Raw genomic sequence first — 22,912 nt, 5'->3', positions numbered from 1 at the left:
AACTACTACAACTCTCATCCAACCTCAGAACCTGTGAACTAGTTTCTTTCTCATTATCTGAGCTGCAGGGGTTAATAGCTTATTCTCAGAAACTCAGTCTTCTTTCACTTTCAGTTCCCGCTCTTTCTCAGTCACTACAGTACAATGGCGTCTGCTGAGCTGAGGAAGGAGCTGAACTGCTCCATCTGCCTGAGCCTCTATACAGATCCCGTATCCCTGAGATGTGGACACAACTTCTGCCGCTCGTGTATTGTGAGTGTGCTGGATGCACAGGAGGCGGCTGGAGGGTATTCCTGTCCTGACTGCAGAGCAGAACATCCAAAGCGTCCGGCCCTGGAGAAGAAACGGAAACTGGAGAATATAGTGGAGCATTTCTCATCTACTCAGCCTGGTATGGAGGAGACCAGAATCTTCTGTACTTACTGTACAAAGTCTCCTGTACCGGCTGTAAGAACATGTCTGCAATGTGAAAGCTCCCTATGTGACGACCACCTGACAGCCCACAACAAGGCATTGGATCATATATTAACAGAACCCACTGACTCTTTTGGTAACAAAAAATGTTCCCACCACAAGAAGGTTCTGGAATATTACTGCCTGCAGGACTCTGCTTGTCTGTGTGCGTCTTGCTGTCTGGTTGGTGAACACCAAGGACACCAGGTGGAACTTCTAGATGAGGCTTCTGAGAAGAAGATTAGGAAACTGAGGGAATATCTGGATGCACTAAATCCACAAAAAGCTGAAATTCAGGCAAAAGTCCAGAATCTTCAGGATCGTAAGAGAAAGATCCACGAGAAAGCTTCCAATAAGAGGAAGAACATCAATAAGAAATTTATGGACATTAAGAAGAAATTGGAAATGGCAGAAAATAAAGCGCTGAGCGAGGTCTCCAGGCAGGAGGAGAAGATTGTGTCCCAGATATCTGATCTGATCAAGAAGCTGGAAATACAGGAGGATGAGCTGTCCAGGAAGATGCGTCACGTGGAGGAGATGTGTCGTGTCATTGACCCAATAAGACTCTTACAAGAAAGTGACATTACAGTGTGTAGTCATGGAGGTGATGAGGACACAGGAGGAGATGGTGGAGAGGTCAGTACTGAGGAAGATCTGGATGAGGTTCTGATCTCACTGACCTTACACCGATCTACGAGGGATATTGTCACTAATGTAACATCAGAGCTCGGGGTCCATGCCCCAGACATATTGCTGGATGTGGACACTGCTCATAGAAGGGTGAAGATATCAGAGGATCTGAAAACCGCAACAGATTTAGGAAAAGATCAGAAGAAGCCAGAATCACCAGGAAGATTTATTACTGATACTCAGGTGTTAAGCCGATGTTCCCTCTTCTCAGGACGACATTTCTTGGAGGTAAAATGGAACCAGATAGGAAGATGTGCCATCGGATTGTCCTATCTCAGTATAGAAAGGGAAGGACGGCAGTCTTGTATTGGATATAATAATAAATCTTGGTGTTTGTTTATGTATAATGGAAGATATAAAGTATGGCACAACTCAGTTAGAATAGACCTCCGTGTAAATCCAACATGTCCAACACTTGGGGTCTTCTTAGACTATGAGGCCGGGCGTCTGTCCTTCTATGAGCTGTGTGACCCCATCAGACACTTACACACCTTCACCGCCTCCTTCACTGAACCCCTACATGTTATCTTCTATGTGTATGATAGAGCCTCTGTTACAATAAACCGAGGCCGAGATTAAATGTTAATGTATGAATTGTCCCAGTTTTTGATTGTTTAGTATTAATGGGTTACTTTCATCTCATTAACTAGCGGTATATTGATCGGCTATGTGATATGTTTCCAGACTGCTGGGACCCCACTAATTCTAATTCCAAGACTGAAGGAACCACCGCCCACTGTGCATTTTTTTTATGCTGAATGACGTCACAATTTTAAAATTCACAACATGTTAATTTCTCTTAAAGGGAACCTGTCACCACGTTTTTGGAAGATGGGATAAAAATAGCGTTAAATAGGGGCAGAGGTGGGCGTTACATTAGTGTGTTTGTTATGCATTTATTACCCACCTAAGTTGCCGAAATACCTTTGCAAAGTCTCCGTTTTCGCCTGTCAATCAGGCTGGTCAGGTCGCATGGGCGTGGTGTCTTCACCCAGATTTGGCGTAGTTTTCCGTTGGTGGCGTAGTGGTGTGCGCATGCCCAAGGTCCCGAATCCTCTGCCAGGGGATTTCAAAGAGCGCGGTGTCCGTTATTGCATTGGTGATCGGTGGGCGCGGCCATCTTCCTTTGGCCGCGCGTGCGCAGAAGCGGCGCTCTGCTGGCCGCGGCGCTCTGCTGGCCGCGGCTTCAGGAAAATGGCCGCCGCGATATCCATCTGCGCACGCGCGGCATCCCGCGGCCATTTTCCTGATGCCGCGGCCAGCAGAGCGCCGCTTCTGCGCACGCGCGGCCAAAGGAAGATGGCCGCGCCCACCGATCACCAATGCAATAACGGACACCGCGCTCTTTGAAATCCCCTGGCAGAGGATTCGGGACCTTGGGCATGCGCACACCACTACGCCACCAACGGAAAACTACGCCAAATCTGGGTGAAGACACCACGCCCATCTGACCAGACCAGCCTGATTGACAGGCGAAAACGGAGACTTTGCAAAGGTATTTCGGCAACTTAGGTGGGTAATAAACGCATAACAAACACACTAATGTAACGCCCACCTCTGCCCCTATTTAACGCTATTTTTATCCCATCTTCCAAAAACGTGGTGACAGGTTCCCTTTAAGCTGAGATCCCACCAATGTCTATGGCACTTCTAGGGGAGCAGAGAAAATGCTGTGAATCAGTTCCCTATTTTAGTACTGATCGGGGGTTGTGAAGCTGTAGGAGACATCAGCCCCTTTTCGCACCACTGTGATTTACTTTTATGTTTAGCGTGTAATCCAGAAAGGCTCCCAACGTAAGATCTAAATGTCTCTGTACGGAGGCTTCTGTATGGCATCTGTCCCAATAAAGTCTCGTTGGTTGAACTGTTTCCGTGTGGACAGTTATCATTGAAGCTTCTCGGTGAACTCGCTGTGTCTTTGGTTAAAGAAGCCAAGATGGAGTTGCGAGTGGTCTACAGAACAGAGGATAGAAGGAGTTCTGGGTGCTGCTCATGACCACATACCACTCTACTTCTATACCTTGTGCTAGGTGATTCTTTGAAATCTTAGATCAGGAGTAAATCTATAAAAGTAAAATAAGGCTGACATAATGAAAGGCGTTGACATGACGGAGGTCGCCCCCGTCTGAGTGTGTTCACGAGAAACCTAAAGTGAGAAAATAATAATTCTCACCTTCTCCGCGCTGCTCCTCTTAGTCCTCACAGGTCTGATGGTATCGTCGGTCACAGCAGGTCCGTTGCCGCCTAGATCACAGGTCCCATCATGACCTGAGGCCTAGTCAGAGCTGGAGGCTCCGAAGAGCCGACGGGTCCCGTGAAGGAGACTCGACCAGAACTTTGAGTATCTGTAAGGAGAAGGTGAAGGCTGAGAAGAGGTGAATAGAAATGATTTTAGCCTCTTCTCAGCCTTTTTGAATCCAAGAAACTGTCAGCCGCCATTTTGCCGGGAAACTGCCTAGAAATTAATGTGGTTTTTTTTCTGGGGATTTTCAGCATCTAATGGAAATCTATGGGGAGAGTCTGCATAGAAAACTCAGCGTAGCGGCGAGGGAAAGTAACATGTTGTGGGTATGGAAGACGAAGCCACAGGTGAGTTTACACTGAGTAACATTAGGGTATGTGTCCACGTTCAGGATTTGGTCAGGATTTTTCATCAGTATTTGTAGCCAAAACCAGGAGTGGAACAATTAGAGGAAAAGTATAACAGAAACATCTGCTCCACTTCTGCATTTATCACCCACTCCTGGTTTTGGCTTACAAATACTGATGAAAAATCCTGACCAAATCCTGATGCAATCCTGAACGTGGACACATACCCTAAAAGCCCAGTGGGTCAGAGACTTCTGTACAGCCCAGGGGCAGCAAAAATACACAGCGTCAAAAACGCACCAAAACAAAATCCGACCAATACATATTAGACATGTACACGCGGAGGTTTCAGAGTTTTTTGGGGGAGTCCACAAAAAAGAAAAATAGAATAGAAAAAGACGGAGAAATTAATTAAAACCCACCGAATGTCACGTTCAGTTAATTTCTATGATGAAGCCTCTTTGCTGCTCAGGTGATCGGACTTTTGAGCGTTTTTTAGAAAACACCTGGTGGGAGATCAATCAGGTCTCTGCAGCGGATCCCGATGGAATCTGTTCCAAACCGGCTCTGTCCAATCAAAGGGCTGCAAAAACCACTTCACAAGAACAGAGAAGCCGCTGATCCCGGAGCAGATTGTAACAGAAACCTGTCCTTTACCACCACATAAAACAATGTAACGTGTGCAGTCCTCTCAGGACTACAAGTCCCATGATGCCTCAGTGTCAGTCAGTCAGGTGAGAGCAATGGAAACTTTATTAGACCCTGAGGCTTCTACTGACTGCAAGGAATGACCAAATCCCTGCAGGTAAGTGCTGAGCCGTGTATCTAATCCTCATCTGTGTGATACTGTCTGCTGAGCCGTGTATCTAATCCTCTCCTGTGTGATACTGTCTGCTGAGCCGTGTATCTAATCCTCTCCTGTGTGATACTGACTGCTGAGCCGTGTATCTAATCCTCTCCTGTGTGATACTGACTGCTGAGCCGTGTATCTAATCCTCTCCTGTGTGATACTGACTGCTGAGCCGTGTATCTAATCCTCTACTGTGTGATGCTGTCTGCTGAGCCGTGTATCTAATCCTCTCCTGTGTGATACTGACTGCTGAGCCGTGTATCTAATCCTCTCCTGTGTGATACTGACTGCTGAGCCGTGTATCTAATCCTATCCTGTGTGATACTGTCTGCTGAGCTGTGTATCTAATCCTATCCTGTGTGATACTGACTGCTGAGCCGTGTATCTAATCCTCTCCTGTGTGATACTGACTGCTGAGCCGTGTATCTAATCCTCTCCTGTGTGATACTGACTGCTGAGCCGTGTATCTAATCCTATCCTGTGTGATACTGACTGCTGAGCTGTGTATCTAATCCTCTCCTGTGTGATACTGACTGCTGAGCCGTGTATCTAATCCTATCCTGTGTGATACTGTCTGCTGAGCTGTGTATCTAATCCTATCCTGTGTGATACTGTCTGCTGAGCCGTGTATCTAATCCTATCCTGTGTGATACTGTCTGCTGAGCTGTGTATCTAATCCTATCCTGTGTGATACTGACTGCTGAGCCGTGTATCTAATCCTCTCCTGTGTGATACTGACTGCTGAGCCGTGTATCTAATCCTCTCCTGTGTGATACTGACTGCTGAGCCGTGTATCTAATCCTCTCCTGTGTGATACTGACTGCTGAGCCGTGTATCTAATCCTCTCCTGTGTGATACTGACTGCTGAGCTGTGTATCTAATCCTCTCCTGTGTGATACTGACTGCTGAGCTGTGTATCTAATACTCTCCTGTGTGATACTGTCTGCTGAGCTGTGTATCTAATCCTCTCCTGTGTGATACTGTCTGCTGAGCCGTGTATCTAATCCTATCGTGTGATACTGTCTGCTGAGCCGTGTATCTAATCCTCTCCTGTGTGATACTGTCTGCTGAGCCGTGTATCTAATCCTCTCCTGTGATACTGACTGCTGAGCTGTGTATCTAATCCTCTCCTGTGTGATACTGACTGCTGAGCCGTGTATCTAATCCTCTCCTGTGTGATACTGTGTCCTGAGCTGTGTATCTAATCCTCTCCTGTGTGATACTGACTGCTGAGCCGTGTATCCAATCCTCTCCTGTGTGATTGACTGCTGAGCCGTGTATCCAATCCTCTCCTGTGTGATACTGACTGCTGAGCCGTGTATCCAATCCTCTCCTGTGTGATTGACTGCTGAGCCGTGTATCCAATCCTCTCCTGTGTGATTGACTGCTGAGCCGTGTATCTAATCCTCTCCTGTGTGATACTGACTGCTGAGCCGTGTATCTAATCCTCTCCTGTGATACTGTGTCCTGAGCTGTGTATTTAATCCTCTCCTGTGTGATACTGACTGCTGAGCTGTATCTAATCCTCTCCTGTGTGATACTGACTGCTGAGCCGTGTATCTAATCCTCTCCTGTGTGATACTGTCTGCTGAGCCGTGTATCTAATCCTCTCCTGTGTGATACTGTCTGCTGAGCCGTGTATCTAATCCTCTCCTGTGTGATACTGTCTGCTGAGCCGTGTATCTAATCCTATTCTGTGTGATACTGTCTGCTGAGCCGTGTATCTAATCCTCTCCTGTGTGATACTGTCTGCTGAGCCGTGTATCTAATCCTCTCCTCTGTGATACTGACTGCTGAGCTGTGTATCTAATCCTCTCCTGTGTGATACTGTCTGCTGAGCCGTGTATCTAATCCTCTCCTGTGTGATACTGACTGCTGAGCCGTGTATCTAATCCTCTCCTGTGTGATACTGTCTGCTGAGCTGTAACCAAACATGACGAGGTTGTTCGTAATATTTTAGTGGTAAGAAAAATGATCAGAAGTTTGGAACCATTTTTTGGGTTGTCGCCATTTCCATGATTTCTTTCTTGGGTCTCTGGAGGTTTTGTTTTTTTTTGCAGGGTTTGATGATTGTTTTTATTTATACAATTTTGCATTTTATGTGCAATTTCGGAGACCAAAAAATGTAATTGTTTTTCGTTTCTGGTATTTACTGATCAGGACTATTATTTTTATGTTTTAATAGATCTGACTTTTCTGAACGTGGTAATACCATAAATGTATCTTTTTTTTTTTTTTTTTTTTTTTCCAATGAAGGCAGGGGAGGGTTTTTGTTTGTTGTTTTTTTTTTTTTTTTTTTTTTCCATGTTGTGTAAAAACTTTATTTTTTCTTAGTTTTCAATGTTTTTATAGTCCCCTTAGGGGACTTGAAGCTGCGATCATCTGAAATGCATAGATGCCAACTGTCCCGTATTTTCTGGGACTCTCAATTTTTTTTTTTTTTTTTTTTGTAAACCGTCCCAACATATATGCGGTCTCTGAGGTTGAAAACAGGTGGGATTACCAGCATGTAGGACCGCCATCAGAAATTTCAGGACCCCCATAATAACAAATCATCGTGCCTCCCACCAATCCCATCCTTATTTTGGTACCTAACTGCACTTGGGTAGCTTGCTCACAAATTTTCATTTTTATGCTTGTTTTTTCCTCCTATACTAAAAACCTTTTTTATGGGGTAAAGAGTGATTAGAATGTGTGTATATGTATGTGTGTGTATATATATATATATATTTTATTCTTAGCAATTGTCTGATCACTTTCTACACTGGAGCATTGCTGTATATAGAAAAATGAATTTGCCCACGTCCTCCACTGTCTCCATGATCCTGGATCCAGGAACAGCCACACATTCAATAGGGGACACGCGGTTCATTTGAACATGTTCGCCTTTACCATACGGAAGTACGGCCATCTTTAACATTGGGCACTGCACCCTCCGCCACTTGCTTCCTCCCCTACACTTGATCCTTCTGTCAGGCACAGGGTTTCCCAATCCGCCTCCGCAGTATGCCAGAATTCTGCAACGTTTCCCTCACACGGTTCCACACCCATCTTCCACTGTACGGAAGGGTTGTCGGCGCTCTCCATAGCCACAGATTCGAGCCTTGGACTCTGGATGTTGCAGGAATGTCCATAGAGAGTTTTGTGTAACCTCAAAACACCAGAACGTCTTTGCCCACGCCGTGCTCCAGCCCACTACACCTTGGACTCGCCCTAGCAACTGTCTCTCATGAACTCCTTCACTAACTGATTAAAACCAAGAAGTGGTTGTCTTTTACTGTAACTAACCCCTCCCACCTCGGGCTGGATCAATCATTTTAATGATCTTTACTGTGTCTGCCCCAGCAATCTTGTTGTTGGGCAATGTTACCCTTTCACCTTCTTAACTATAGTCACTATCTTCTTACAAAATGCACTAAGCATATTACACTCTACAATGGCCATTATTGTCTAATTTGCTCTGTCCAAAACTCTAAACTATATGCTTTCTACACCTGAGCTGAGTGCATGTTTCTCACAATAGACATTTCCCTTACAGTAGCTATACAGCAGCACCAGTACATTTTATAACATTATACATTAGTTACATTACCAAAATCCGCATGACACTGTTCGCATTACACATTTCACAATAAAACGCAGAAAAACCAAACAGAATTCTTATAATTCCACGCTGTCCTCAGGGACAGGGCAGTCCACATCCTTACATACCTCCCCTCATTAAACATGATGGTCGTTCTTGACCATCGCGAACCTAAAAGACACCAATGCCATCACTTACACGTAAAGTTACACTTTAAATAAACCTTTTTCTTTCTTCCTTCCTAGGAAGAAATGTGTCCTTGACACTCATCCCGATCAGTACTGTACCTGGTCTCACTCGGTTGGGACCCTGTAGCAATTTTTTTTTTTTTTTTTTTACGCTGGCCTTTAGGCCCACACAAAAACAGTAGGTACCCAACAGTCCATGGGTATAGTCCTTCTCCCTTTTAACCTGACAGGTACATCAGGCCGTCCGACTTGTATACGAGTCTGCATGACCCTGGTCCCTCTGCCATGAGGACCCCGACAGTGTCCATCTTTTGGCAAACAACGGCCCATTGGCCAACCTAACAGCTTCGACAGTTTATACAGTCCTGACCAGGTTCAATCCTCAGATCATCCGTCTTCTCCCACTTTTGCAGACCATAACCCCTTTTAAGAAGTGCAGTGCAGCTCATCAGTACTTGGAAGGGGGGGGGGGGAGAGTTCATGGATGGAATTTTGGCAGAGCCCATGGGGGGAAATGAGACACAGTGCATGGGGCAGTGCACACAATCCATAGGGGCCACAAGGGTTTCGGACACTTTTTACAGTTTAGTCCTTCAATCCAGGAGGGGGATGCGCAAAACAAAACAGGGTAGGGGACACACAAACTCCTCGGTTGTCTTTAGACAACTCTTGAGATTCTGGTCAATACAGGGCCTTCTACTCTTAGGAACGCAGGACATTTCCAATGACTCTCATGTGCAAAGAGAACAACTGGGATGCTACAGGGCAGAACCCTTCACTTCTGGTCACCATGCGTTATAGTGTGGCAATTATCTCTTTGGTGGGCTGTGAGATACTCACTGGCCACGTCTCTATAATGGACTTCAGCCGTTCCGGCCTGTCATAGGGCCTAGGCTGAAAAGATACTGAAAGTTGGCAGATATCCTGTGCCTTGATTACTCTGACTCTTACACTTTGCTTGTGGTTTGTACCCTGATCTGTTATGTCTCCTGATTCTGTCTCTGGTTCTGTCCCTTCCGTTACTGACCTGACTAGTTAGATTACTCTTGCCTCTGTCTCGCTTCTCTAGCCAGCAGCTACGTCCTGGATACAACCAGGGGACCCTGCAGTAAGTCCAGATTCCTCCTGTTTAGTTTTTAAAGGATTTTAACCTTGGTTCTTCAGGGATCTATTAAAGCCCCGTCTGTTTGAGGTAGCCTTTCAGAGCTGATATTTTAAGAAAGAATTTACAGTTTCACACATTTCAGAAAAGCTAATCCCCATTGTTGAAGAAAGAGCCCAAAATCAACTAATCACTACAGTCACCTCCAGTGTTCTGTGCTTTATGATGTGACTTTAGGTAGTAGAGAGAATTGACACACACCGACAAGATCACATGTAGTGATAGAAGATGCTGACATGGTGGTAGTAGTGGGAGCACTGTCCATAACGCTGTTAGGGAGAGAAGTAATTATTATTATTATTATTATTTATTGTTATAGCGCCATTTATTCCATGGCGCTTTACAAGTGAGGAGGGGTATACATAATAAAAACAAGTACAATAATCTTGAACAATACAAGTCATAACTGGTACAGGAGGAGAGAGGACCCTGCCCGCGAGGGCTCACAATCTACAAGGGATGGGTGAGGATACAGTAGGTGAAGATAGAGCTGATCGTGCAGCGGTTGTATGGAAGTATGGAACATCCAGTCACCGCCACCACATGAGCAGCCACAGCAGGACCGAGACGAGTGACTAGAATCAGACAGACACAGGACTGTTATCCCTGTAGCCCCTCTGACCAGCTACAGTCATGGCCAAAAGTATTCACACCCCTGCAATTGTCAGATAATACTCAGTTTCTTCCTGAAAATGATTGCAAACACAAATTCTTTGGTATTATAATCTTCATTTAATTTGTCTTAAATGAAAAAACACAAAAGAGAATGAAGCAAAAAGCAAAACATTGATCATTTCACACAAAACTCCAAAAATGGGCCAGACAAAAGTATTGGCACCCTTAGCCTAATATTTGGTTGCACAACCTTTAGCCAAAATAACTGCGACCAACCGCTTCAGGTAACCACAAATGAGATTCTTACAATGCTCTGCTGGAATTTTAGACCATTCTTCTTTGGCAAACTGCTCCAGGTCCCTGATATTTGAAGGGTGCCTTCTCCAAACTGCCATTTTTAGATCTCTCCACAGGTGTTCTATGGGATTCAGGTCTGGACTCATTGATGGCCACCTTAGAAGTCTCCAGTGCTTTCTCTCAAACCATTTTCTAGTGCTTTTTGAAGTGTGTTTTGGGTCATTGTCCTGCTAGAAGATCCATGACCTCTGAGGGAGACCCAGCTTTCTCACACTGGGCCCTACATTATGCTGCAGAATTTGTTGGTAGTCTTCAGACTTCATAATGCCATGCACACGGTCAAGCAGTCCAGTGCCAGAGGCAGCAAAGCCACCCCAAAACATCAGGGAACCTCCGCCATGTTTGACTGTAGGGACCGTGTTCTTTTCTTTGAATGCCTCTTTTTTTTCTCCTGTAAACTCCATGTTGATGCCTTTGCCCAAAAAGCTCTACTTTTGTCTCATCTGACCAGAGAACATTCTTCCAAAACATTTTAGGCTTTCTCGGGTAAATTTTGGCAAACTCCAGCCTGGCTTTTTTTATGTCTCGGGGTAAGAAGTGGGGTCTTCCTGGGTCTCCTACCATACAGTCCCTTTTCATTCAGACGCCGACGGATAGTACGGGTTGACACTGTTGTACCCTCGGACTGCAGGGCAGCTTGAACTAGTTTGGATGTTAGTTGAGGTTCTTTATCCAACATCCGCACAATCTTGTGTTGAAATCTCTTGTCAATTTTTCTTTTCCGTCCACATCTAGGGAGGTTAGCCACAGTGCCATGGGCTTTACACTTCTTGATGACGCTGCGCACGGTAGACACAGGAACATTCAGGTCTTTGGAGATGGACTTGTAGCCTTGAGATTGTTCATGCTTCCTCACAATTTGGTTTCTCAAGTCCTCAGACAGTCCTTTGGTCTTTCTTTTCTCCATGCTCAATGTGGTACACACAAGGACACAGGACAGAGCTTGAGTCACCTTTAATCCATGTCAACTGGCTGCAAGTGTGACTTAGTTATTGCCAACACCTGTTAGGTGCCACAGGTAAGTTACAGGTGCTGTTAATTACACTAATTAGAGAAGCATCACATGATTTTTCGAACAGTGCCAATACTTTTGTCCACCCCCTTTTTTGTTTGGTGTGGAATTATATCCAATTTGGCTTTAGGACCATTCTTTTTGTGTTTTTTCATTTAAGACAAATTAAATGAAGATAATAATACCAAAGAATTTGTGTTTGCAATCATTTTCAGGAAGAAACTGAGTATTATCTGACAGAATTGCAGGGGTGTGAATACTTTTGGCCATGACTGTAGCTATGTTGACCACGAGAACCAACCTGTCCCCTTCTACAGACAAATACAGAGGACATAGAATTGCACCAGGGCAGACCTAGAGAGTTTGGTGCCCGCAAAGGCAAGTGATGCCCTGGGACGTATAATAAGGACATATACAGACTAGACAAAAGGATCTAATGTTTATCGATTACTCATGACCGCACCACAAGATAGGGGAAACCTTCAGGCTTAAAAAAAGGGTGGCACTTCTCCCTCGCATCAGTTGGTTTCCTGTCCTTGACAGGGAAACCTCATACAGGCAAACTTGTTGAGAAGACCCAAAGACAGGGCATTCCCAGGCCTGGCCGGCCAGTTCAGGGAGGAATCCCTTCTCTGCCTCGGCTGGTCCAAGGTTCCTGGAAGCACCATGGTTGGTACAAGGGGACTTTCACACGAGACCAACGTAGGAGCCTTGTAACCTGGAAATGCTGGGAGTAGCGGTGGGAGCACATGGGTCAGTATCAAAGAATGCTGATACCACTGCTCAGGTGCTTCCCAGCTCACCCGCCCCCTTTTAGGAGAATGGAGACAGATTTGGAGCAGCAGCAGCAGCAGCCAGATGGGCAGCAACAGCCACAGCAGCTGGATGGGAAGCCCCAGGAGCAGGTGAAGCGATGGCATCTCTGTGGATGTGCACAGCAGTTGGACCACAGAGAGACAGAGTTCTGCAAGAAAGAGGGCAGATCAGTCAGCGCCACTCCAGCAAGGTGGATGAATCTGCAGCCTCCAGAGATGATCTCCTGGCTGAGACTTATCCTTCCTTTCAAACCATTACCTTTGCTTGCATCGGGTGGTAAGTGATCTTTGGGAAAGTTCACTTGGTAATGTGGTTCACCTTTTTTCTTGTCATTTATTGCCAGGGAAAGAAGTGTGTGGCTAAAGCAAGCAAGGAATGTGCACTTTGTAAAACCTTATTGCCCGATTCCTATCAGAAGAGGCTTTTCATTGTTTCATGGCAGTCCTGGATTTGAAAGATGGGTAATATCATGTGCCCGTACATATGGAACATCAGAAATGCCTCAGCGTTGCAATAATCATTGACGGTGTAGTTGGGCACTTTCACTCCAGGGCCCTCACATTTGGGCTGGCTATAGCTCATCGGGTCTTGATGAAGGTCTTTGCTCCTCTTCAGGAAGATGTTGATCATTCCATATTTGGATTATTTCCTGGTGGTTGGCAAATCAATCCACCATTGTAAAAGTCAACTAGAGAAGGTGATGGCTTCCCTAAAGGGCCTTGGCTGGCTACTGAATCTAAAGAAGTCCAGATTAGAATCCCCCAAATATTGAGTTTCTGGGGCTCTTATTGAACTCAGCAGTGCAGGAATGTCCCCACCCAAGTGGTTAAAATAGAAGTCCCCTTCAAGTCAGTCAGGAGTACAATGTCCCTTCTGGTTCTTTGGGCCCCGTTCCATTCCCGGGTTTGCAATGGGACATATTAAAGAATGAGGTATCCTTTATGGGGCACCTGGAAGGGAGGATGACTATTCCTACAGACGGTACAATCCTTCCACTGGTGGCTAGACAGATCAAACCTGTCCAGGGGGGTTCCCTGGATTACTAAAGCTACGCAGATTGTCACCACAGACGCAAGTCTCAGGAGATGGAGGGGGGCTCACCTAAAGAGGGATGTAGTCCAGAGGGTCTGAACTAGGAGTGAGACAACACTGTCATCGAAGTCAAAGGAACTACTAGTGGTAGAGCAGGATGTAAGTAAAATTCCTTGTATCCCTACAGGGGCAGCATGGCAGGATACTTTATTGTCGTGAGTATCAGTGGCTTACATAAATCACCGGAGGGGAAACTCAGTCCAGACCCTTGATGGAGGTGGCGGGTTGCTTGTTCCAGCTAAAGGTCATTTCCTAGTGGTGGATGCTTTCCTGGCTCCGTGGGATTTCAGCCTGGCATACGCCTTTTCTCCAGTAGCCCTGATCCCGCTAATAATAAGAAAAATCAGGGAGGACAGGCCAAGGATTGTGTTGATGGCCCTCTTTTGACCCAGAAGACCATGGTTCTCATGAATAAAGAAAATGTCTATGTCTGATCCATGGGTTCTTCCAGAGATTCTGAATTTCCTTTCTCAAGGGCCAGTGTACCATCCACAAAAAGCCAGCCTCCACTTGATGGCATGGAATTTGAAAGGGTGCTGTTAAAGGAAAGAGGTTTTTTTTGCCCTAATCTCATCTCCACCTTACTTCAAAGTAGGAAGTCAAGTCACAACCAGAATATATGCTAGAATCTGGATGAAGTTTTTATCCTCTACAGTGTCTAGGGTCGAGAATGGGGGTGCCTGTGGGGAGTATTTTGGAATTTTTACAAAAGGGTCTTGATTTAGGTTTATCTACCAGTACCCTAAAAGTCCAGGTGGTGGCTCTGTACAGCTGTGATTTGGCTAGTAATTATTGGATGTCACAATTTATTAAAGCATCATTGAGATCTAGGCCCATTTCTAAAGTAAAATTAGTCCCATGAGATTTAAATCTGACCGCCTTAACGGATGTACCATTTGAGCCCATAGAATCAGCACTCCTTTTGATTCTTTCAATTAAAATAGCCCTGTTGGTAGGTTTAACATCTGTCAGAGTCAGATATACAGGCTCTTTCTATAGCTTTTAAATGACAGAGTAATCTTTAAGCCAGACCCAACCTACCTTCCCAAAGGAGAATCCTGGTTCCATAGACTACAAGAGGTCGTTTTCCCTTCCTTTTGTTCTAATCCGAAGAACCAGAAGGAGGATTAACTTCATACCTTGGATGTTAGAAGATGCGTAGTCAGATACCTGTCCGTTACAGAAAGCTGGAGAAAGGATAGTCATTGTTCATGTCCTTCCAGGGTTCCAGGAAAGGGCTTAAAGCCTCAAACACCAAAATTTCTAGGTGGATTAGGGAGTCAACTTCTTTAGCCTACTCGACAAGTGGCAAGGCAGGCCCGGAAGGTTTAAAGGCTCACTTCACATGAGCTGCAGCAACCTCCTGGGTGGAGAGATCACCTGTCTTGATAGAAGAGATTTGTGACGCAGCAACCTGGTCCTTTACTAACACTTTCTATAGGCATTATAGATTGGATATGGGTGCACCTTCCGATCTCGCCTTTTGGAAGAAGGGTGCTCCAGGCTGTGGTCCTTCCCTGAATTCTTATTTTCTCTGTAATTCTCTCGCGGTGCTCTCATGGGTAATTTAAAATTAAAGTCTTAGTTACTTACCAGTAACTGGATTTTTTAGAACCCATGACAGCACACTTGTATTCCCTCATATAACGTGTGGGTGAGCACTTCTTTCGCTAGGGTGGTGATTCCACACCTTAAGTTTGTGGCCTTGGTGTTTTTTTATTTTTTTTTATTGTAGTAACCATTGGAGATCCTCTCATGCTCTGTAACCCAACTGATGCGACGGAGAGATGCCATCCTTTTTAGCCTATAGGTTTCCAGTCCTTGGTGGGCAGATCCCCTCTTGTGGTGCTGTCATAGGTTTCGAAAAATCCTGTCACCGGTAAGTAACTAAGACTTTTCAATGAAATGAGCGGTCTGAAGTGATGCGCTTTGATGCAATGAGAGAATGGACTACACAGAAACTATAAGATCTGTCTGTACTCCTGGCTGATGTGACACAGCAAAAAGGTGAGAGTATAGAGATGTACTTTGGATGGTTCTAGTTGAGGTGGAAAGATGTGGGGCACAGTCTCAGGAACTCCATTTGGAGCGCCCCCACACCGCCGCAGGGCCGAGGGGTACCCGGAGCCGGGCCTCTGAGTTATCAGTTCTGGGGTTGTCACGGTGGCTAGACCCGGTCCGTGGCCCTGTCTGTCAGTGGGGGACGTCCGGTGAAATAAGTGGTGTTGTAACGGTGCAGTTGTGGGGTGCAGGTCGCGGTAAATAACGAGGACACCAGGTTGCAGTCTCTTTACCTCTTTACTGAAGATCTCTGGGTCCTCAGTCCAGAATACGGCTCACCAGGCTGCGCAAGTCCGGCCGGTCCAATGACACTTCCAGAGTTCTCTTCACAGGAGGAAATCTGTGCCTTCCCCCTAGCGCTATGTGTTGTAGTCCTTCCCTGCTGTGCTTACGGAAAGTACCCCACAACTGTTGTGTCTGTTTCTGATGTTCCCTCACAACTCGACTAGATGATGTTCTGCTAATCCTCTGTCCCTCCCTGAGGTTCGGGTAGGAATGGCACCCGTTTGACGGGTAGGCCTGGAGTTCTTCCGGGACCCTAGAGACGCTCCTCTCCCACAATTGCCTCCCAAGACTTCATAGGTGATTTGAGTTAGACAGCCCGCCTGAGACTGACTGCCCTGCCGCTGTTTGGAGTATTGCTTGAAGCTGAATGTTATTCTACTCCCTCGGCGTTCCGGCCACCGGTAGTGCGCCTCAGTAGGATGTTGCTTCGGTCTTACAGCACGACTCCTACTGGTATTCTCCTATTGCTTGATCTCGTTTCTCACTCAGCACAATCTATCTCGCTTCTAGTCCTTTCTTGGGTCCCGCCGCTTCCCGGAGCTGGCGCGGACCCGTTACGTTCTTTTCAATGCCAAGCCTCTGTCAGGATCCCACCCCTGACAGAGACCCTACTGTCTCTTCCTCCACAACACCCTCTGCCACCAGGTGTTGCTTCGTCCAATCCAGTCAGCTTTCTGATCTAACTTCCTGCCTGACCCCCAGTTTACCCACTATGGTGGGGAGTGGCCTAATGAATAGAACCCTTAGCTCCCCCGGAGGCCCGGCTGTGAAATGTATTGGTGTCTGTGATACCTGATCAGATGAACTCCTTCAGTGCCATCGGACGCACCGTAGCTCCCCTTAGTGGCGGAGCCACAGTACTGCAACGACCCGGACTCTTAGGCCTACCTTGGTTGTAAAGGGTGGCGATTTGAGTCACTGTTGCCTTTCTATCAGCTCGAACCAGTCTGCCCATTCTCCTCTGACCTCTGGCATCAACAAGGCATTTCCGCCCACAGAACTGCCGCTCACTGGATTTTTTTTCTTTTTCGGACCATTCTCTGTAAACCCTAGAGATGGTTGTGCGTGAAAATCCCAGTAGATCAGCAGTTTCTGAAATACTCAGACCAGCCCTTCTGGCACCAACAACCATGCCACGTTCAAAGGCACTCAAATCACCTTTCTTCCCCATACTGATGCTCGGTTTGAACTGCAGGAGATTGTCTTGACCATGTCTACATGCCTAAATGCACTGAGTTGCCGCCATGTGATTGGCTGATTAGAAATTAAGTGTTAACAAGACAGGTGTACCTAATAAAGTGGCCAGTGAGTGTATGTTTAATAGAAAATAATCCAATGAAAATAAAAATAGATATAAAAAGGTGCCTTAACAGAGGGAACATGTATGATGATCAGATAGTAGAAAATATGCAATATACCAGAGGTCCCCAATGTTTCTGACCTTGAGAGCCACATTTAGCTCTGAGAGAGGGTCGTGAGCCACATGTAGCCTTGAGCAGGGCCGGTTTTAGGCAAAGTGGGGCCCTAGGCAAAAGTTTAAAATGGGGCCCCAAATGCTAACATATTGCACCAACAAACAGAAACATTTTGGTGACCCTGCCGTGGGGCGCACAGTGAATAATAAGTGGTGTTGTAACGGTGCAGTTGTGGGGTGCAGGTCGCGGTAAATAACGAGGACACCAGGTTGCAGTCTCTTTACCTCTTTACTGGAGATCTCTGGGTCCTCAGTCCAGAATACGGCTCACCAGGCTGCGCAAGTCCGGCCGGTCCAATGGCACCTCCAGAGTTCTCTTCACAGGAGGAAATCTGTGCCTTCCCCCTAGCGCTATGTGTTGTAGTCCTCCCCTGCTGTGCTTACGGAAAGTACCCCACAACTGTTGTGTCTGTTTCTTAAGTTCCCTCACAACTCAATTAAATGATGTTCTTCTAATCGTCCGTCCCTTCCTGATGTTACGGTTAGAACGGCACCCGTTTGTCGGGTAGGCCTGGAGTTCTTCCGGGACCCTAGAGACACCCCTCTCCCACAATTGCCTCCCAAGACTTCATAGGTGATTTGAGTTAGACAGCCCGCCTGAGACTGACTGCCCTGCCGCTGTTTGGAGTATTGCTTGAAGCTGAATGTTATTCTACTCCCTCGGCGTTCCGGCCACCGGTAGTGCGCCTCAGTAGGATGTTGCTTCGGTCTTACAGCACGACTCCTACTGGTATTCTCCTATTGCTTGATCTCGTTTCTCACTCAGCACAATCTATCTCGCTTCTAGTCCTTTCTTGGGTCCCGCCGCTTCCCGGAGCTGGCGCGGACCCGTTACGTTCTTTTCAATGCCAAGCCTCTGTCAGGATCCCACCCCTGACAGAGACCCTACTGTCTCTTCCTCCACAACACCCTCTGCCACCAGGTGTTGCTTCGTCCAATCCAGTCAGCTTTCTGATCTAACTTCCTGCCTGACCCCCAGTTTACCCACTATGGTGGGGAGTGGCCTAATGAATAGCACCCTTAGCTCCCTGTTATGACCCCAATGGCGAGGGTCTCAGAGATATCAGCCAGTCTGCGAAGTACAAAAATCCAGCTCATAGAGCAGTGGTAACTGGGTTGACCATATATCTACTCCTAACGCCAACACTAAAAGTAGCCGGGGAACATGCCTACGTTGGTCGCTAGATGTCTCACGCCAGCCGGAGAGCTAACTACCCCTAGAAGAGGAAAATAAAGACCTCTCTTGCATCCAGAGAAAGGACCCCAAAAGTAGGATACAAGCCCCCCACAAATAATAACGGTGAGGTAAGAGGAAATGACAAACAGAGATGAACTAGGTATAGCAAAGAGAGGCCCACTTACTAATAGCAGAATGTAGTAAGATAACTTATATGGTCAACAAAAACCCTATCAAAAATCCACACTGGAGATTCAAGAACCCCCGAACCGTCTAACGGCCCAGGGGGAGAACACCAGCCACCCTAGAGCTTCCAGCAAGGTCAGGATACAGATTAAACACAAGCTGGACAGAAATGCAAAACAAAAACAGATAGCAAAAAGCAAAAAAGCAGACTTAGCTTAATCAAGCAGGAACCAGGATCAGTAGACAAGAGCACTACAGATTAGCTCTGATATCAACGTTGCCAGGCATTGAACTGAAGGTCCAGGGAGCTTATATAGCAACACCCCTGACCTAACGACCCAGGTGAGCATACAAGGGATGAATGACATACCCAGAGTCAAATCCCTAGTAGCCACTAGAGGGAGCCAAAAGGTAAATTCACAACAGTACCCCCCCCCTTAGTGAGGGGTCACCGAACCCTCACCAAGACCACCAGGACGATCAGGATGAGCGGCGTGAAAGGCACGAACTAAATCGGCCGCATGTACATCAGAGGCGACCACCCAGGAATTATCCTCCTGACCATAGCCCTTCCACTTGACCAGGTACTGAAGCCTCCGCCTGGAGAGACGAGAATCTAAGATCTTCTCCACCACGTACTCCAACTCGCCCTCAACCAACACCGGAGCAGGAGGCTCAGCAGAAGGAACCACAGGCACAACGTACCGCCGCAACAAGGACCTATGAAATACGTTGTGAATGGCAAACGACACCGGAAGATCCAGGCGAAATGATACAGGATTAAGGATCTCCAATATCTTGTAAGGACCAATGAATCGAGGCTTAAATTTGGGAGAGGAGACCTTCATAGGAACAAATCGAGAAGACAGCCATACCAAATCCCCAACACGAAGTCGGGGACCCACACCGCGGCGGCGGTTGGCAAAACGCTGAGCCTTCTCCTGTGACAACTTCAAGTTGTCCACCACATGATTCCAGATCCGCTGCAACCTATCCACCACAGAATCCACTCCAGGACAGTCAGAAGGCTCCACATGTCCCGAGGAAAAACGAGGATGGAAACCGGAGTTGCAGAAAAATGGCGAAACCAAGGTGGCAGAACTAGCCCGATTATTAAGGGCAAATTCAGCCAACGGCAAGAAGGTCACCCAATCATCCTGATCAGAAGAGACAAAACACCTCAAATACGCCTCCAGAGTCTGATTAGTTCGTTCCGTTTGTCCGTTAGTCTGTGGATGAAAAGCGGACGAGAACGACAATTCAATGCCCATCCTACCACAAAAGGATCGCCAGAACCTGGAAACAAACTGGGATCCTCTGTCCGACACAATATTCTCAGGAATGCCGTGCAAACGAACCACGTTCTGGAAGAACACAGGAACCAGATCAGAAGAGGAAGGCAGCTTAGGCAAAGGAACCAGATGGACCATCTTGGAGAAACGATCACATATCACCCAGATGACAGACATGCCCTGAGACACCGGAAGATCCGAAATGAAATCCATAGAGATGTGTGTCCAAGGTCTCTTCGGGACAGGCAAGGGCAAGAGCAACCCGCTGGCACGTGAACAGCAAGGCTTAGCTCGAGCACAAGTACCACAGGACTGCACAAATGACCGCACATCCCTTGACAAGGAAGGCCACCAAAAGGACCTGGCCACCAGATCTCTGGTGCCAAAATTTCCCGGGTGCCCTGCCAACACTGAGGAATGAACCTCGGAAATGACTCTGTTGGTCCATTTAGCAGGCACAAACAATCTGTCAGGTGGACAAGAGTCAGGCCTACCAGCCTGAAATCTCTGCAACACACGTCGCAGATCTGGAGAAATAGCTGACAAGATAACTCCTTCCTTAAGAATACCCACAGGTTCAGCGACTCCAGGAGCATCAGGCACAAAGCTCCTAGACAGAGCATCGGCCTTCACATTCTTAGAACCTGGTAAATACGAGACCACAAAGTCAAAACGGGAGAAAAACAATGACCAGCGGGCCTGTCTAGGATTCAGGCGTTTAGCAGACTCGAGATACATCAGATTTTTGTGATCAGTCAAGACCACCACACGATGCTTAGCACCCTCGAGCCAATGACGCCACTCCTCAAATGCCCATTTCATGGCCAACAACTCCCGATTGCCCACATCATAATTTCGCTCTGCCGGCGAAAACTTCCTAGAGAAAAAGGCACAAGGTCTCATAGTAGAGCAACCAGGGCCTCTCTGCGACAAAACGGCCCCTGCCCCAATCTCCGAAGCATCCACCTCAACCTGAAAGGGAAGTGAGATGTCAGGCTGGCACAAAACAGGCGCAGAAGTAAACCGGCGTTTCAACTCTTGGAAAGCCTCCACGGCAGCAGGAGCCCAGTTAGCCACATCAGAGCCTTTCTTGGTCATATCCGTCAACGGTTTAACAACGCTAGAAAAATTAGCGATAAAACGACGGTAGAAGTTAGCAAAACCCAAGAACTTCTGAAGACTCTTAACTGACGAGGGTTGAGTCCAATCATGAATAGCTCGGACCTTGACTGGGTCCATCTCCACAGCAGAAGGGGAAAAAATGAACCCTAAAAAGGGAACCTTCTGTACACCAAAGAGACACTTTGAGCCTTTAACAAACAAAGAATTTTCACGCAAAATCTTGAAAACCATCCTGACCTGCTCCACATGCGAGTCCCAATCATCAGAAAAAAACAGAATATCATCCAGATAAACGATCAAAAATTTATCCAGATACTTCCGGAAGATGTCATGCATAAAGGACTGAAAAACTGAAGGTGCATTAGAGAGCCCAAATGGCATCACCAAGTACTCAAAATGACCTTCGGGCGTATTGAATGCGGTTTTCCATTCATCTCCTTGCTTAATGCGCACAAGGTTGTACGCACCACGAAGGTCTATCTTGGTGAACCACTTGGCACCTTTAATCCGGGCAAACAAGTCTGACAACAGCGGCAAAGGATACTGAAATTTGACAGTGATCTTATTTAAAAGCCGATAGTCAATACAAGGCCTCAAAGATCCGTCCTTTTTGGCCACAAAAAAGAATCCCGCACCAAGAGGGGAAGAAGAAGGACGGATATGCCCTTTCTCCAGAGACTCCTTGATATATGAACGCATAGCGGTATGTTCAGGTACCGACAGATTAAACAGTCTTCCCTTAGGAAACTTACTGCCTGGAATCAAATCTATTGCACAGTCACATTCCCTATGAGGAGGCAATGCACTTGACCTAGACTCGCTGAAGACATCCTGATAATCAGATAAATACGCCGGAACTTCCGAAGGCGTAGAAGTAGCAATAGACACGGGCAGGGAATCTCCATGAATTCCATGACAGCCCCAACTTGAAACTGACATTGCCTTCCAGTCCAAGACTGGATTATGGGTCTGTAACCATGGCAACCCCAAAACAACCAAATCATGCATCTTATGCAGAACAAGAAAACGTATCACCTCCCGATGTTCAGGAGTCATGCACATGGTAACCTGTGTCCAAAACTGCGGTTTATTTTCTGCCAATGGCGTAGAATCAATACCCCTAAGAGGGATAGGATTTTCTAATGGCTCAAGAACAAAACCGCAGCGCTTGGCAAATGACAGATCCATAAGACTCAGGGCAGCACCTGAATCCACAAACGCCATGACAGGATACGATGACAGTGAGCAAATCAAAGTTACTGATAGAATAAACTTAGGTTGCAAATTACCAATGGCGACAGGACTAACAACCTTAGTAAGACGCTTAGAGCATGCTGAGATAACATGTGTAGAATCACCACAGTAGTAACACAAGCCATTCTGGCGTCTATTAATTTTCCGCTCATATCTAGTCAGGATTCTATCACATTGCATTAAATCAGGTGCCTGTTCAGATAACACCATGAGGGAATTTGCGGTTTTGCGCTCCCGCAACCGCCGGTCAATTTGAATTGCCAGGGCCATGGAATCATTCAGACCTGTGGGAATGGGAAAACCCACCATCACATTCTTAATGGCTTCAGAAAGACCATTTCTAAAATTTGCAGCCAATGCACACTCGTTCCACTGGGTCAGCACGGACCATTTCCGACATTTTTGGCAATACACTTCAGCCTCGTCCTGGCCCTGAGACATAGCCAGCAAGGCTTTTTCAGCCTGAATCTCAAGATTGGGTTCCTCATAAAGCAAACCGAGCGCCAGAAAAAACGCATCAATATCAGCCAATGCCGGATCTCCTGGCGCCAGCGAGAAAGCCCAATCCTGAGGGTCGCCCCGTAAAAAAGAAATAACAATTTTCACTTGCTGAGCTGAGTCTCCAGAGGAACAGGGTCTCAGGGACAAAAACAA

General features: G+C 46.6%; 2 protein-coding genes across 4 annotated transcripts in view; both read left to right on the top strand.

Moving 5' to 3' along the window:
• The first annotated feature begins 47 nt into the window (after nucleotides 1-47).
• On the top strand, nucleotides 48-1,846 carry LOC143785301 (E3 ubiquitin/ISG15 ligase TRIM25-like). The gene has a single exon (XM_077274055.1). The coding sequence runs from the start codon at nucleotides 145-147 to the stop codon at nucleotides 1,720-1,722; it is 1,578 nt and encodes a 525-aa protein (XP_077130170.1). The 5' UTR covers nucleotides 48-144; the 3' UTR covers nucleotides 1,723-1,846.
• A 2,414-nt stretch (nucleotides 1,847-4,260) lies between these two features.
• The window catches only part of LOC143785299 (E3 ubiquitin/ISG15 ligase TRIM25-like), a 59,901-nt gene continuing 41,249 nt past the window's right edge, over nucleotides 4,261-22,912 (top strand). The window contains exon 1 of one of the 3 annotated variants that reach the window (XM_077274053.1): nucleotides 4,261-4,537. In XM_077274053.1, coding sequence (XP_077130168.1) covers nucleotides 4,520-4,537 — 18 coding nt within the window. In that variant the 5' untranslated portion in view covers nucleotides 4,261-4,519. The remainder of the gene's footprint in view (nucleotides 4,538-22,912) is intronic. The other 2 variants (XM_077274051.1, XM_077274050.1) reach the window with 2 other exon arrangements.

This window comes from Ranitomeya variabilis, chromosome 7 (assembly GCF_051348905.1).
Source record: "Ranitomeya variabilis isolate aRanVar5 chromosome 7, aRanVar5.hap1, whole genome shotgun sequence".
Classification (NCBI taxonomy): Eukaryota; Metazoa; Chordata; class Amphibia; order Anura; family Dendrobatidae; genus Ranitomeya; species Ranitomeya variabilis.
The sequence above is the reverse complement of the archived record's forward strand: the minus strand, read 5'-3'. Positions and strand labels throughout refer to the sequence as shown.